Consider the following 17,310-nt stretch of genomic DNA (forward strand, 5'->3'; position numbering starts at 1 on the left):
GATAGTGAAATGGCGAAACGAGTAGAAGTATTTTATTGATCAATATCGATATGCTTTTACAGCGTATCGACTAGTCGTTTATTCTTGTCCACTTCCTTTTCTTTTCTTTCCAACTGCTTTCCGTTTCGTTCTCTTCTTTTTGCAGTTGTTGTTGCTTTTTGGTTTATTTTTTGAAGCTGTTGCGTATCTCATTATGTGCTCGGGCTGCGTCTTGGGTTACATACATATGTGTGTACATATCTTTCATAAGCATAACTCTCCCTGTTTTGCCCTGATCTGCAGCACTCGCTTACACATATTGACTCTTTGGGGGCTTCATTTGCTCAAGTGTTTCGCCTGGGGTAGACTCTAGTTCCTCCCGGGGGCTTGGTAGCAGACAGTGCAACAGGCAGACGACACTCGGGGCCATCAAACTGTGGCAGGCAGGCAAGCAGGATGTTGAAAAGGATTCCGCAAAGGCAAAACAAAAAAAAAAAGCGTCTGCAAAAAATTGTAAGCCTTTTGTGGGGCTTCATGCGAAGTCATCTTTCGAGTATGTGTCGTGCCAGTCATAAATTAAGTGGGTTTCTTCCCTTCCTCTGCAGCCTGTATTTCCTTCTTTTTTTTGTCAGCTTGGATCTTCAGGTCGGTCGGTGGCTGGTGGCTAGTGGCAGGCTGCTCTGCTCTGTTGTGCCACTTTCCCGTTGGGGCGCCTCAGCGCACAAATTAATTAAGACATTTTCGATGAGATCAACGTAAATGCGAGACGAGGCCAAATACAAATTACGAGCACTCCGCACGTGAAACTGTGTCATTGTGTGACATCAAAACTTACAAACAACAACAGCAGCAAAAAAGGAGAGTAAAGGAAAGAAGAACAGCAGCAACAATAAAACAGAAACGAGCAGGAAAAAAATCCAGACACGTACAAGCCAGGAAACAAGTCGGTCGGTCGGCCGGTCGGCCGGTCGGTCGGTCGATGGCTGTTGCTGGACCAATACCAATCCTCTCCTGCTCGGCAGCCGAGACTCCGAGACGATGGCGGCGGCATCAATTTTTGTCCAGTAGCCGAGAAAATGTCACGTTTCCACATAAGTTACAAAAGGCTTTTGGCCACGTTGAGCGTGAGAATTGCCAAGTATTAGACGCTCTCTATGTGCTTTCCTGTCCAGGAAAAGGTACTTTCCATGGTGAAAATTAATTGCCGACCGTGTTGGCGTCTCAGCCTTTGTCTGGCAATTAATTGGAAAGCAGATCCACTAAACAGAAATACAAAATAAAAAGGAAACGAGTAGCGAAATGTGTAGCAAACATTTGAGGTTAGATTAGGCTTGCTTGGGGGCCAACACAGAGTTGTATGCGATAATCGAATCATAAAAAATCAATTAAATTTTCAGCCTTAAGGAAATTTTTCGCGTTGCCTGTTAATGGTCGCGGTTGTACGCCAGGGGCTAAAAAAGATTTAATAACTTTTTCGGACAAACTAAATTTTTGCAGGTTATATGAGCCAATATTAATTCCAGATGCATCTGGTTTTTGGTTGCCCCCAAGGCTCGAGGGCTCGTTAAATGCTTTATGAGCAAACGTCGCTTTATGGGCACTACGGCAGCTGCTGCTGCCGCTGCCGCTGATGCTGTAACTGCTCCCGATGTTACCATCGTTATTCCTGTGGTAGCCGCTACCGGCTATAGACGGGCCACAGACGCACGTTTCAGTTCAAATGGAAAATTAATTAGAAGATGGATGCTCTTCCGGGCCGAAAGCCAAAGTCAATTGGCCAGCTGATGCGACGGCCCGGCCACTTTGCTAATTGCCAACTAATTTGCTGGAGTGAATCTGGCCATATCCCAGTAATACCTGTATGCCATATGCAAATGGCACAACATTGATCGGGTGGCGGGGGGGAATACAGACCGCCGCCCGCGCACACATCTGCCGCTTCTATCTGCATTGCATGGCAGCATAGCAGATGTCTGTCCTCTTCTTGGGGACTCTTGTAATCAGCCACATTTATGTTTGGCCATAAAATATGCAAATATCCTTTAAGTACTTTTAATGTCTTGCCATTTGTTGGTCGGTTCAGCGGTCTCTGTTGGCCCATGGCCATATCGACTCCTGTCGCTCGCCTCGCCTCGCCTCTCCACCTGCCCCTCCTCCATAATGTTGTTAATGGGATGTTTGGGGCATTGTCGCAGTCGTCTTGTCTATTCTATATGTATGTATGTGTGCATTTTGCTGCTTGCGTTTTCATTTTGTGCACTTTGCCGTCTTCTTCTTCTTCGTCTTCGTCGTCGTCGTCGTCTTCGTCTCCTTACTTTATGGGCCTCATAAATAACACCCTGTCCGTGCGCTGTGCTTGTGTGTGTGTGTGTCCGCCTGCGAGTGTGAGAACTTGATGCGGATTCTGCTGATCCGCAGAGACGGGAAAATATTTTAAGTTCGAGCCAAAAGTGGAAATTGTAACCAACATTTCATTCAACTAATGTCCATTCGTGCAGCAGCAGCAGCGCGGCAGAGGTGCAAGCGGGATTTCTTTGGGTTTTTATTTTGATTGTAAAAAATACCAAATATGCAAATACCGGAAATCGATAGCTCGATTAATCGACTGCCATACTTACCGTTTGGTTTGTTTTGCAATAGGACTATATTTCTTTTGGGCAATTTTGATTCATTTCGTCTTTAAATCATCTCTATTGCAGAACTCAAAGATCAAATAAAGGACACTACCAAGGCTGACATCGAAACTGCTGGAGAGCTAGAGATTCTGAGAGCAGCAGCAGCTTGTAGAAGAATTCGCACACTGTGGCCAGCGGGTGGAGAGTAAATCGAACCGAATGCAGTATCTCAGTTACGCTCTGCAGACATCCACGCGACTGCTGACGAACCAGAACCACCACAACCAGAATCAGTATCAGCCGCATCCAGCGGGGGCGCCAGCTGCCACCTCCACGCCCACCGACGAAGACATCGCACACGCCTGCTGCAGCCGAGGGGCCCAGTTGTTGAGACAGCGCCAACAGGAGCTGGCCAAGCGGCGCGCTCTCGAGGATCAGATCAACGCCAACGAGTTGGAGTTGGAATTGGAAGCCGAGGAGGAGGACGAGAGCAAAGCGAGCGGCAGCGGCAACGGAAGCGAAACCGAGGAGGGAGCCGTGGGTGGAGAGCAGCTACGTCAGCCAGTCCAATGAAATTTACTCTCATTTAATGTTCAACTGGCGCGCAGCAAACTGCTCTCGTTCTTCAACCGCGACATGGCCGCCACCGATGGCCAAATCATATTGGCCGCCTCCCGATTCGGCGATGCCACGCCCGTCTATTTGCGCGACTTCTCCAAGCAACCCCTGCCGGCGGTGGCCAAGATCCTCAAGGGCCAGCACCAGGCCCTCGGCGTGCCCACGCTCTCGGCCCCCTCGCTGCAGAGCACGGCGCTGTTCCTGAGCGCCGGCAAGAAGTACCAGATCCTCGCCCAACCCATCAAGATCAAGGAGGGTCGCAAGCCCACCAATGTGGGGGCCAAGGTGCTCATCCCGGAGACCTATGGCGGCTACTTTGAGCTGCTCAGCGAGGATGGCCGCTCGACGCGCTGCATCGACTCGGTCCTCGAGCTGTCGCGTCGCCGCAATGCCCGCGTCCTTGTGCGGGAGACGTTCCGCTGCCAGCAGATGAACCGCACCATCCACGCGGGCGAGCTGCTGACCACGATGAACGACAACGGCAAGTACCTGCAGTGCCGCAACATCAAGGACGAGATCATCAATCTGCCACTCGATACCAAAGCCAAGTTCTCGGCCATAGCGCGCGAGGACAGCATCAGCGGTGTGCACACCGTCAAGAATCTGCTCCTCAAGCGGATGCCAGTCATTGTGAGGTGAGTAAATGGTTTCCAGGTTTCCCTTCCCCATAGGATCTCTACTATAATCCTTGACCCCAAACACACACAGACTCGTCCATGGCAGTGCCCCCAAGGGACTGAAGCAGCCCTTTGTCCCCGAACTTCGGCTGCTGGGATGCGTGGAAATCGATCGGATCTTTGCCCTGCCCCTGCAGAAGGACACCGATCTGGTGCCAGTGCCGCTGAACGCCAAGATCAAGCTGCAGCGGGTCAAGAACATGGAGCAGCTGGAGCACTTTATCGAGTACACGCGCTTCCTGGAAAAGGCCCAGCGCCTGTTGGCGGATGCGCGCGATCGCCTGCAGATCGTCGATCTCAAGCTGAGCGAGAAGGAGAAGAAGGACTCCAAGTTCCACAGTCGGAACGGCAGCGGCAATCGGCTGCCGGTGGTGATGCTGCCCTCGGCCGCGGGCATGGCCAGCGGACTGGCGGAGAGCGGCTATGTGCTGCGCAAGAGCGCCAGCTGTGACTCCTGGTCCAAGCAGCACCAGCAGGCGTTGAACAGCGAGATCGCCGAGGAGTACAACGAGATCGATCACATCTACGACTATGTGCGGGGCCTGACGCCCCTCTCCAAGGGCCTGGCGCGCTTCGAGCCCATCTGCGAGTCGCCCACACTCAAGTCGCACCACACGGACAGCGGCAGCGGCAACTACTGCAGCCTCATCCGTGCCCCCATACCCCATCAGCAGTCGAGTCAGCAAGCCGCCTCCTCCTCCGCCAACAACAACTACAGCAGCCTGGAGTCGAACAAGCATAGCAGCAGCAATGGAGCCAACGGAGGCAACGGCCACCACCAGCATCCCCATCAGCACCAGCATCCACATCCTCATCCGCATCAGCATGGCCATGGCCATCACATGGTGAATCATTATCACCACAGCCATATACAGGAGGACATAAAGCCGGTGCCGCCGCCGATTGAGACGATACCCGGCAAGAAGCCGGCGGAGAAGCGTCAGCGTCCCACTCTACCAAAGCTTTACATCAAGAATGCCAATGCCCACAGTGCCGGGAGCAGCAGCAACGGCAACTCCACGGGCACCGGCACCGGCACCGGCAGCGCCACCACTCACAGTCACAGTCACAGCCATAGTCACAGTCACAGTCACAACCATCCGCAGCAGCTGCAACAGCAGCAGCAACAGTTGCAGATGCAACAACAGCCGACGACCCCTAATGGAAATACGGCAAATGCTGTGGCCAATGCGGCTGCTGCTGCGGTGGCAGCTGCCCATCATCATGGCTCCTTGCACAACCACTCGCACAGCTCCCATCCGCACGCGCATCCCCATCCGCATCCCCATCACGGCAAGGTGCTGACGCCCAACAATCATTTGCCAGCCAAGGAGGCGCTGGAACCGCAATCGCCGCTGTTTCACATCAGGTAAGGATGCGCTTTTACCATCCCAGACATCCCCGAGGGAGACAAGAAATCTATCCATTCCTCTCCGTAGGTACAAGAGCCTCAGCAGCCTGCAGTTGACGCCGGACAACAATAATACACCCATGACGCCGCCGACGATCTCAGCCCATGGCAAGGCAGCGGCAGTACCGGCATCGAACGCATCGCCCGGCACACCACCCGATGTGGTGCTCAAGTGCGGCAGCATCCTCAATGCGCACGGCTATCTGTCGTCGGGGGCACCGGGCACGGCTTTGGGGATGCCACATCCGCACAGCCGCAGCTCCAGCAGCAATAACCATCACAATCCGCGCGAGGGGACGCTGGACTCGTCGCGTAGCGGCGGCCGGACATCGGGCGATTCGAACAAGCTGCCGGAGAAGAAGACGCGACGCTTGTCACGGCCCAGGAGCCTGTCGAATCTGGTGTGGGACTTGCGGCCATCCAAAGAGAAGTCCAAGAAGAAGCTCTATATACATCATTTCGATCAGAGGCAGCAGGCGACGTTGTATCTTTAAGATGTTGTCGGTGAAGATGATGATGATGATGATGATGATGTAGAAGTAGCTAAAGATGATGACGATGATGAGGATGATGAGGAAGTAGCAGAAGATGATGTTAATGATGATGATTCGTTACCAACTCGTTTCTAGCTGCCATCGACCCCCAACAACAGAGAGATCTACAAAATACAACCCAACCAACCAACAATAAGATGGAAAACTACAAACATTTGGAACGCTGTGTGTGTTCCTGCAGGTGGGTGCCAAACGGGTGGGCGGCTGCTGGGGAGGCGTGGCAATGCAAATCGTGCTGCGTTTTGATTGTTTTTTTCCTTATTAAATTCGTGCAAAAACTAGAGACTTGAATTAAACAAATATTAAACTGGGAAAACTAATATTTCTCTCTACCTCTCTCTCTCTCTCTCTCTGTGGCAGCTTTCACCAATTTAAATAGCTTGCAGCAGCAATTTTTAATTAACATTGAATTGTGCCTTTCCCTGCTATGCCCCAAGAACGACCGAAGTTCCAATGAAATATTCAACAAGAATATATCTAAATGGAATAGAAACGATTAAATGAATGATTGAAGGAAGCCCCTGAAAGGAGAGTTTGAAGGAAGAATCGTATAGAAACGCTGACAGAACACACAGCAACAATATACACACCGCACACACACACACACACCCACACATCAAGTCTATAAAATTGTGATTTTAATTTTATGTTTAATTTAATAATTACTTGGAAAACCAATTTTATTAATTTTATGGAAAAGCCATTCATGCGAATCAGTCAAATACGAGAAAAAAACACAAGAAAATTTCACAAAAAAAAGCCACAAAATAAAGATTAAACATACTATATATACGAGTATATATATATATAGATATATAAATGTGTATAAAACCGAATGGCAATGTCAATGTGTAACTAAAAAGTAAGAAATATTACGATTACGATTATAACCGTGTAATCATTTAGTGGAAAAAAACAAACACACACCTAAAATGTAGCTAAAATGAATTTATAAGTTAATGCAATCGATTTCCTCCTCATAATTTAGATGTTGTGCAAACTGTTGATCGAATGCAATCCACAATTACATATAATCGAATAGCTCTCGTTTAGCAATTAGTTTCATCTTTTTACCACACACTCTGCTGGCAAATCGCAAATCGCAAAACGCATTGTCTTAGTCGTTTAGTCTGTACATTTTAGTTGTATTCAAACAGCAGCTTATATGGCCTACAAATAGAGCGTATCCATACATACCATATACTATACAATATACTATAGAAATATAACTTGTATTTGTGTCTAAATAAATGTCTCAGATAAATAAATGTATATGCAAAGCCCATTTGGGCGTGTGGGCGGGCGAAACTATCCCCAATGAAAGGTAAATGGTCTGGAAATGCATTCGAGTCGACAATTACCAGATCGGACCATAAGTGTGCGACCCAAGCAGCAGGTGAAAACGATTACGAGGGGGAATTTCTATCATTTACCGATGGAAAAACAATGTAAACGGTGCTCAAAGAGTGTGCAAAGAGCTGAAAACAAGTTTAAAGAGCTATAAAGGGAATTGCGGAATGCTTACAAAAGGTGAAAAAGGAAGAAAAAGGGTAGGTAGTATCTTCAACCGATTTTGAAGAATATCTTATAAACAGGAACCTGTTAAACCCCATTGGAATCTAATTTGAAGAGCTATAAAGGGGATTACGGAAAGCTCACAGAAGGTGAAAAAGGAAGAAAAGGGGTAGATAGTATCTTCAACCGATTTTGAAGAATATCTTATAAACAGGAACCTATTAAACCCCATTGGGATCTATTTTTCAAACCATAGAAACCTCTTCAACAGAATTATCGCCCCCTACTCACTCATAGGTGGTAGACCTTTACAACGCACCAAAAAAAAAAGCGATAGGAGTTTCCATAAATATTTGAAATCAAATGGATTTTCGGTTACAAAACGTGCCTGCCGCTCAAAGAATCTAAGCGAATGGAAATTATAAATTCCCGACACGAAATTCTATAATATATTGTACGATGTGATCACACATAACTCTGTATATTACTTATTGTTGTTTGTACCAAGTCGTAAACGATCTGAGCAACAAAAAGCAGACCCGGTCTGACCAAAATCAATGAAAATTGCGCAGTTTTCTAAAAATAAAAGGAAATCCGAAGGAGAGCGAAGGAGAGAGAAAAACGAAATCAGTTTAAATAAATGAACGCATGCCAAATGCTTCCTGGCCGAGACAATGAGGCGAAACACCTGCCTCATAGACACCTGTCCGGGTTTGGGCAAAGAATCAAATTAAATCTCAATTGCCCGGGGTAGGGGTTGGGGTTGTTGGGATGGTGGCAATGCGGAACCGAATGTTTTATGAAGACCAAATTGCGTTAATACTCGTAATTAGTTGCAATATCGAGAGACTCCACTCCGGCAGGCGAGTTCGTTGTTCAAATCTTTCGTAATGCTATATGCAAATACATTGTAGTCTCCATTCGATGCTGGTGCTGGGGCTTTTGCTGATGCTGGTGCTGGGGCTGTGCCTGTGTCTGTGGCAGGAACTGTATCTGGAGCTGGAGCTGGAGCTGGGGGCAACGAATTGAATAACATGAAAAATGCGCTTACATTGCGATATCATCACGTTTATGACGTTGCCACAATTAATCAGCCGCATGCAACCGGGGAGAGGGACACCAGAGGACAGAGAGAAAACTCTACACAGTGTGGATCGCCTCGCACAGCTGTGGGCCTGGGGTCCGTCGGGGAGGGTGTGGGGCAGGGAGAACAAAACCAACCCATAAACGATTCTCTGCTCATCAAATGTGCAATTTATAACAACAACAGACGCCTACGCCATAGACCTTTGGGTCCCACAGAGTCTCGGGTTCTGTCTGAGGCTCTGACGGGAAGAGACCTGCATGTTGCCCAGCCATTTGCTACAGTTATGGCACCAGGAAGACTGCATCTGGCCCCGGACCGGCATCCAAGCAGCTGCCCCATACCAACACTCCTGTGAAAGATCTCTTCTGGGCGATTTGTATCTGGATGTCTGTTTAAACTGTGTGTAAATCGCCCTAAACTACGCATCAGTTTCGGTTTCAATCTTGCCAGAGCTATGGACTCTGTGTTTTCTCTGTCTCTCTTGCATGCTGCTCTTCGCTATTCTTCTGTTTCCCCTCTCTTTCTGTGCTCCAGCGAATGTTTATTTTGAGGAAGTGGCTTCGTTTAGCGTGCAGCTTTATCGCGATATACGGGATGCGTGGCGATATCGGTATAGCGGTAACAAATTGCCTTCCATTCTGCTGCAGCGTTCGGCTTCTCTTAATCTTTGTCTTCTTTTGATTCTGGGTAAATCGTGGCCCAGTTCGAAAACGCTTCCGCCATGCAATTAAAAGTTCCCGCCGCTCAATTACGCAGTCTATAGAGGAGGATATTGAGAAAAAGAGACATCTCTATAAGTTTCACAAACAAATTACACGTGTTTATCTGTACAGTGTGTCCAGTAAGTATACTAAATTATATGTACAACACTTTCTTGACGTACTGTACTCACACATAGTACCTGCAATGATGTGTCTTTTCTGTGTGTAGGGGTCTTTGATCCATCTGATCTGCAATTACGAGCGCGGGAGGGGGGGTGCTTTAACGACTTGTTTGGTTTACTTCTCTTCGGCGGCAATTGCGCAACTGCTGCAAACACAGCAACAGGAACAACTGCAGAAGAAACAACTGCTGCAACTGCCTCGATAATCATTCAAATTTACAAGAAAACAATCAAAAAACAAATTCCTAGAACACAAATCGACGAAACTCATTTCATTTCAATTAAAGCTGCACGCCGCTCGCTCCACGGACTGCAGACGAGAGCAGAGAGCAGCAGCAGCTCGGGAGAAGAGTCCATAAAGGAAACGAGAATAGCCGAAAGAACTCTGGCAGCCACAACGATTACTAGATGCGCTACACTAGGGAGCAGTGAGAATGTAAATGGAATTATTAATCGTTAACAGGCAATCGTTAAATTTCTGTAAAATTAGTATCATATGTGAAACTCAGATTAATCTCCTTTCCAGCCAGCCTATAAAAATCTGTATGCTTAGTTTTGGGTAGGGCATCAGTCATGAGAGCGTGCAAGAGCCAAGCGGGAGTAGAATCAGCAGCGGCAGCGGCAGCGACGTAGGGGAAAAAATCCCAAAGAAAACAAATTTAAATAAGACAAACGTCAACCAATTACCGTCAATCGCATTTCCCGCAGCAGCAACAACAGCAGCAGCTTCGGCAGCGAGAGCGAGAGCGAGAAGGAAAGGACGCGCTGCCAAAGCAGCAAAATTGCCAATTTGGGGGCGGTGGAAGAGCAGCAACGGGAACGGAACAGAGGTAGCAGAAGGAATAGAGGAAGCAGAGGAACAAGGCGCGCGCATGTGCAGTTACAATTGTAGACGGCGACGGCGACGACGACTGCGTCCACGTCACACGGCACGCGAAAAGGTCAAGAAACTGTGCAGAGAGCATTTGAATAAGCCACTGGTGGCTGGTGGAGGGGGAGATAAACAGAGAGGAGCAGAGAGGAACAGAAGAAGAAGGAAGAACTGTTGCTGGCGAAATCAAATCAAATCCAAATCAAACAAACACAGAAACCGATGGGGTACGAGCAGTGCGAGGGAAAGAGAATGCAAAGGGAAGATTGATCAGGTGATCGGGAAGGGAAGTGCAAACAGTAGAAAGACAGAAGAGCGTAGTGTAGCTGAGCAGGGAGGGGAGCCCAGGTGAGAGGAGAGGACAACAAGGTATCGAACAAATTTCCATGCTCTGCTGTGAAATTCCACGATGGAACGACTACGACAACGAAGACGACGACAACGACGACGACGAACAGCATTGACGAAGTTCGATTCCAGGCTTGCCTTTGCCTTCCCTCTCCCGTTCTCAATCTACCTAGGTGATCGCAATTATCTGTCGCGTGGTGCATACAGTGGGCACTCAATGGAAACGCAGATTGCTCAGTATTACTACCACTGCCCTTTGACAGTCCACCAATTGGAATGTGTGCATTTCTGATGCTCATTATTAGCTATAGTTCACTATTCTGGGCTACCACTGTACTGTGGCATGACAGGCGATCGATGGGAATGTGTGTAGATGTGTATGCAAGGCCCAAAAAATAGAAGACGAAGAATACGAGTACTACAAACAAACTTTCCTTCCACTTAAATTGCCCCATGACGGTGCTTGCACGTACTGACAGCTAAAGCTGTCTCTTTTTTCCAACCAAGACTGCCTCTATCTATCTCTTTCTGAGGTCCAGATCAAGTTGGCCTGGCAGTGCATCCATCATCGATGATTCTCATGCGAAAAGGTCAACTCAACCTCAAACAACTTTGGTCTTGGACTTGCTCTTCGACTTTGACTTTGACTTTGACTTGGTCTTCGAATCGGTCTCCGCGTCACCGTCACCGTCACCGTCACCGTCACCGTCCCAGAGAATGAGGAGTACCAGTCCCTGGTCTTAGAATTTCAATCATCGGTACGGGGACCAAGTGAAATGTGGCAGCATCTCGGGCATCAGCGTCAGCGTCAGCTTCAGCTTCAGCGGCAGGCTGTTTGTTGCTTCTGTGCGTCTGCGCAACATTGTCCGCTCCACTCTGCTACTCGATCGACTCGGGAACAGCATTTGCCCACTTTGTTCTCAAGTCGCTGAAATTGCAACCGATCACGTTCATTGCATGCATACAAAGCAGCAAAGCAGCAAAGCAACAACAACAGCAACATCCCAGCTGCAGCAACAGCAATCCCAGCAATTGGCCAACTCTGTTGATTTCTCATTCGATCCATTTGAAATTGTTTGATGCCCGTTTGATATGGAGGCCATGTTCGTTGCTGCCTCGTTACCTTCGAGTACTTCAATTTCAATCATATCCAGGTGCTCGCAATTGCTGCACCCGAACGACGTGGTCAAAGGAATCTCTTGCTAGCCCTTTTTTGGGGGCCACCAGAATCGGGGTAATGGATTCAATGCAATGGAGTGTGGGTCAATCAGATAGAGGTGACCAACGACCGACTCCAACACCAACATTGAAAATAATAGGTACTTTTGTCTAATTAGAAAATGAAAATATTGATATTTCTATCTAATTTAAGATCTCATCCCGTCTTGCGGCATCCAATCTTAGTCTGGAAGAGGTTCCTGTATCTCCATCATCTAAATGCATATCCTGTACCTGCTTTGACATTATGAATCGGCGTTTACTCTCCACTCTGATGATTCCTTCCACAGAAAGCTAAAACATGCATTTGGGGCATGTGCGAAATGAGGGCTAAATGCAGCAGCCACCACAGCAACATCACCAGGGGCGACTACCGGCAAGGTTGGGTGCACGTACAGAGCATAAAATCAATAAGCCAGCACACTCGCCTTCGGCCCGGCTTCGTTTTGGTTTTGGCCCGGCCCGGCCCGGCCCGGCTCGGCGTGTTGCACCACTGTCAACAGTCAAGTGGCAGTGCATTAAAATTGTAAACTTGTACAGCAAACAAAAGCCACAAACAGACGGCGCGACGATCCACGGCTGGGTTGGACCTGGTACCTGGCTTGGGGAGGAGCTGCAGCACCAAAAGTTGAAGATGGAGGAGCAGCCAAAGCTGCAGGCTTCAGGCAGCAGGCAGCAGGCACCACTGAGGTGCAAGTCAATGTTGGAATTGTGTGCATTCGGTCGCTCGGTATCCGGCTTATAAGCTCTGGCAATTTCAAATTGTGCGTCACGTACACGCATAATGGGGGGAAAAAAAAGTAATGAAAACATATGAACAGAGGCGCAGGGCGGGACCCGGGCTGGTATGCTCGTAGGGCAGGAGCCAGAGATGGGCTCGATAGAGTTGGACTGGAGCGGAGTGGAGTGCAGTGGAGTTCCAGTAGGCACTGGCAATCGCAAATGCACAAAATAATAATTTCGCAGTTCAATTACAGCAGTACGATTACACTGAACAAAATATACATACATATGTATATGAAGATCTCAGTCGAGTTTCCATTAAATGTAGAAGAATCCAAACAAATCATAATCTACAACTGGTTTGGTATATGGTTATGGTATCGTTTCTTTCTGTGCAGCAACGAAAACCCCATGGAACTGGGCTCCTGGAGCCAGACTCGGGCTATCATTCTGGCCATTTATTTTAAAATCCATTGCTGTAATATAATTGATACGAGTATGCTCTAAGTAATTGGCGCTGACCACGCGAGCTGCTCTTTTTTTTTTTGCCCCGGTTGCTGCTGCAAGTGAGAGATCAAGCAATCGATTTGTATATCAATGCATCCATCGATCGCCACGCTGGCGACACAGAGGACCACCCCGCCTGGACAGGGCCAGACATTCATCTCGCGCCTAATTGTATGGCCAGAAGGAACATCAGCAACATTGGAGGAGACTAGTGGCAGCAGCAGCAGCAGCGGGCACATCGGTGGAGAACAGCGGCAGCAACATCACTTTTACGAGTAGTGCCTCAACTTGTGTATTTTTGCTAAATTTTGTTTGTAAATCAAACGGACTTTTACCCAGTCGGCCGATGTCTCTCATGTGGCTGCGGTGTCGCCAACATGCTGCTCGTGTTGCTGTCGCTAACGCTGTGTTCCGTTCTTCTGTTGTTCTGTTTGATGTTGAAAGCTTTACGTTTGATGTCGCCACATTTTGTTGCTGCTGCAACGAAAGCTACCATTTATAGGCAATTAGGCTTCGATTTGAGTTGCTGTTGCTGCTGCTGTTGCTGCTGCGGGTCCTGCGAGCGCCATTAATGTAGTGTGCAACAAATCATGGCTGCAATTAGTGCGTGTTTATGACTGCTAGCTAGCTGGAGAGGGCGCCATTTCAACGCTCAATGTTCTTTGTACTTTAGCCACTCCTCTGGCCCCGATCAGCCTCTTGTCACGCTGCAGCACAATTTGCATGCAGCATCAGCCACATCGGGCCGCAACGCAACCGATGATGGCCAGTGCGTCCCGTTTTGGCCTAGACCAGGGCCAGCGCCAGTGCCAGTGCCAGTGCCAGCGCCAGTGCCTGTCCATCCACTTGGTCCACTCGAGTCCATTCGAGTGGCGTCAATAATAGCCTGTCGTTGGCCATAAACGCCCGCTGGCCATATTGTTTTAGCCGATAGTTCAGCTTGTTCCTCCTCGCTGCCCCTCCTGCTGATGCACTAATTGCACTATATCGATGTGGATGTGTATGTGCATAATGGCATAGATCATGCTAATATAATTACATGCTGGACAGCAGCAACATGGCCAGCTCCAATGCCTGGTCCCATCAAATATGATATGAGGAAGAGATCGCTGGTACACCAGAGCCAGACAGACAGAGATAGAGAGAGATGGAGAAAGATAGGTTGGGGGCATGGATGGTAATTGATCGAAATTAAGCTTTTAAGCAAAAGCTCTTTAGATTTACGACTGCTGACAGCAAAAAGTGTACCTAAATTGTACAAAATGGTACACTCTCTGCTTTGCGATGCATTATCTTTTATAATAAGATACCGATATGGCATACAAAACCTGGAATTGTACAGAATTTTATGGGACAATCATCTAGCAATCATAGCATAAACTTGAGTACTTACTTACCATTAATTTTCAGAAGAATCTTCAATAATGAGATTCTGATTTATAATACTTGAAAAAAGAACCGTCTTTCTTGGGCAACACACGGGATTATATGGAATTCTTGACATCTTTTACCATCTCCAATCAATTCAATCGATCACTTTCCCAGCCAGCCTCCAAAATTTGTAATAATTTCTATATCAAAAGCGTCATGAGAACCGCACCGATCAGCCGATGAAGCCCCACAGCTCCAGCCTTGATTAGCCAGGCCACAGAGTGGGCTCTGTGCCGTTCCGTTCCGTGCTGCACAAATGGGGTTCCAGGGCTCGCTGCGGCAGTGCAGTGATATATCAAATGGCTTGACCACAAAAGGAGCATTGCAGCTGAAGCTTTATCGCTTCCAGCAAAAGCAATGCAATTTTTGGCAGCAGCAAAAACAAAAACACAGAAAAAAATGCTGGAAAAAAATGGAGAAACGCGGAGGGGGGGTATATTCGCCTATGACGAGGATGACGATGGCCGTGCTGCTTAAAATTCCGAAGCAAATTGCGGGCCACAAACCACAATGTTGTTGATGTTGCTGCATGTAGCAGCAGACAGCGCAGACAGCGGACAGCGGACAGGGGGCAACATCAGCTCAATTCAGCGTCATCACAAACATCAATTGACCCTTTGGTGCTTCAGGATCAAGCGTAATAATCGCCAGCATAAAAACGCTTTGCACTTTTGCGCCCCAAACGAACCAAAACGAAGGGGAAGGGGAAGGGGAAGGTAAGAGGGTTACCAGTTCCCAGATTCCAGATTCCAGTACAGCACATGTGCCGCCTTTTATATATAATCATACGATATGGTACATTTTAGCTTGGATAACAAAAATTGAGAATATAATTAGACCTCATTCTCGTCTCGAATGGTGACATCGATGACAGTATTGTTGCGGAGCGACAAGCTGTTGGCCGTAGCGTTATCCCCAACCAATTCCCCTCCAGCGCGAAAAACTAGGCGGTCCAGGCACAGCCCATGGATGTCGGCATATGCTTTCTTTAACTTTCGCAGCGGCTTTGATTTAAAGTAGTGAAAATCGGTTAGGGATTTGCCAGGACAGTGCATTATAATATGAATTCGACTCATTGTATATTGGATGCTATAAGATTGTATATGTTATCCTTGAGACTGAGCGATAGGTAGCGTCTGGCATACTGCGAGTCGAACATAGTACTTGAAACTCGATAAGGGATACGGCATTGATGCGTTCAATATACAATACCTGGAGACAGGGCATTGATGGGATTCCTTTCAGTCTCTCACACTCTCTTGTCTTCGCATACCTTTATACCCATCTTGGGGGTATGATAATTAGACACCCTGTTTGTCCACCTGGTAATACAAGACTGGAGCTGCTTACAGGGGATGGACTTAATAGGCCTGCTCTTTTCAGCTAATCTTATAATCGTTATGACACAAATATTTAAATGAATAAAAACATGTGTTTTTACTGTCCACAGATCCCCAAGAGCCGCACAAAAATCACATCTAGAAGTCGTACCCTAAATGCAGGGTATTTATAGTCTCGACCCTTTGCAGATCGCTTTCGTTTCGAGTCATTTTTTGTTGTTATTTCTGGGTTTTTATAGCACCCGCCTATGGGGTCAATTCTGCACGCTGTCATGTGTGCCATACCCCATACCCCATACCCCATACCCCATACCCATAGCCATATCCAATGGACCCATAGTTGGGGCTCCGCGAAACGAGTGCAACACGAACTATTTAATGGACTTGGCATGCACTCTCTGCTCTGCCACGGCCTAGGCCATGGCCGCAGCCAGATTCCAGGTCCCAGGTCCAGAGGTTCAGGCCCAGCTTCAGTTCCAGCCGCATCAGTTTCAATGCCATGTGAGAAGAAGACATCTGTGGGCCCAGGCTGACGTACAAACGGACAGACATATCCGCGGGTTGGGACCGAGTGTGTCTGTCTGCCTGTGTGATGGTACGTTAATCAGCTTTTGCTGGCAGCCTTTTCATCAAAGAGCGAGCGGCACCCACACGCTGCCGGGCCTAGAGCTCGAACCTCTGGAGATGGGGAGTTGGGGAGTTGGGCAGTTGGGTAGACGGTGCAGAAAGCAGAACAGATTAAGCATACGACGTGTTTGGCAGTTATCATCGACCCGAAATGCCAGCCGCAAAGAGATGGCAATGATTCCTAACGGAACGTCATGCGTCGTCGACTGTTGCAAGTACTATAAGAGCCCGAAACATGGATGCCTAGACCATTGGGCCTGCAACCTGGAACTTGGGTAGAGGTCTCCCAGTAATTTATGATTCGCAGCGCACGGCGTGCAAATGATCTATTGCCCATTGCAGTTATCCCAAGAGGCTTGGGCTGGCCTTTGGATCGGATCGGCACTTGTTGCATCAGCAATATAACAGTTAAAAGTGATTTCTTTCGCCTTGGATGTGGCATCTCTCCACTGCCTGGCGCAGCCGCCTCGCCTCCATGCCCGCAGGGCCCTCCTGACAGTTACAAAGTGCGCCCACAAGTTCGCGGTCAGGTTAAATGACCCAAAACCCCAGAACCCCGAAGAAGAACAACACAATGCAGGCGATTCGATGCGATGCGTTGCGCTGCGTTGCGTTGCGTTGCGTTGTCGACGCCATCCATTTTGAGACTCTAAAAATGATTAATGGAGTTTTCGTGTTACAATCGATGGCATAGCAAACGCGCCTCACCATCAGAGTCATAAATAAACCAAAAAAATGCATCGACATGGGCATCGGCAGATCAACATCAGCCAGGGAATGGGGCTCTGCTCCAGACCACAACCACGGGTGCTGGCGAATACAGATTCCATTGAGCAGCGTATTTATCATTGGTAAACTTTATTCTTTACATTTACATACATACAACACCTTTAAAATAACTTTGTC

General features: G+C 48.0%; 1 protein-coding gene across 3 annotated transcripts in view; it reads left to right on the forward strand.

Annotated features, from left to right (window-relative positions):
• LOC6590069 overlaps positions 1–6,470 on the forward strand; it is a 79,061-nt gene extending 72,591 nt beyond the window's left edge. For all 3 annotated transcript variants that reach the window (XM_026986167.1, XM_026986168.1, XM_002016245.2), the window contains 4 exons: positions 2,679–3,847; positions 3,921–5,258; positions 5,329–6,035; positions 6,215–6,470. In XM_026986167.1, coding sequence (XP_026841968.1) covers positions 3,231–3,847; positions 3,921–5,258; positions 5,329–5,794 — 2,421 coding nt within the window. In that variant the 5' untranslated portion in view covers positions 2,679–3,230 and the 3' untranslated portion in view covers positions 5,795–6,035; positions 6,215–6,470. The remainder of the gene's footprint in view (positions 1–2,678; positions 3,848–3,920; positions 5,259–5,328; positions 6,036–6,214) is intronic.
• Positions 6,471–17,310: the final 10,840 nt, after the last annotated feature.

The sequence above is a fragment of the Drosophila persimilis genome, unplaced genomic scaffold (genome assembly GCF_003286085.1).
Source record: "Drosophila persimilis strain 14011-0111.01,24,50 unplaced genomic scaffold, DperRS2 tig00000002-arrow-pilon, whole genome shotgun sequence".
NCBI lineage: Eukaryota > Metazoa > Arthropoda > Insecta > Diptera > Drosophilidae > Drosophila > Drosophila persimilis.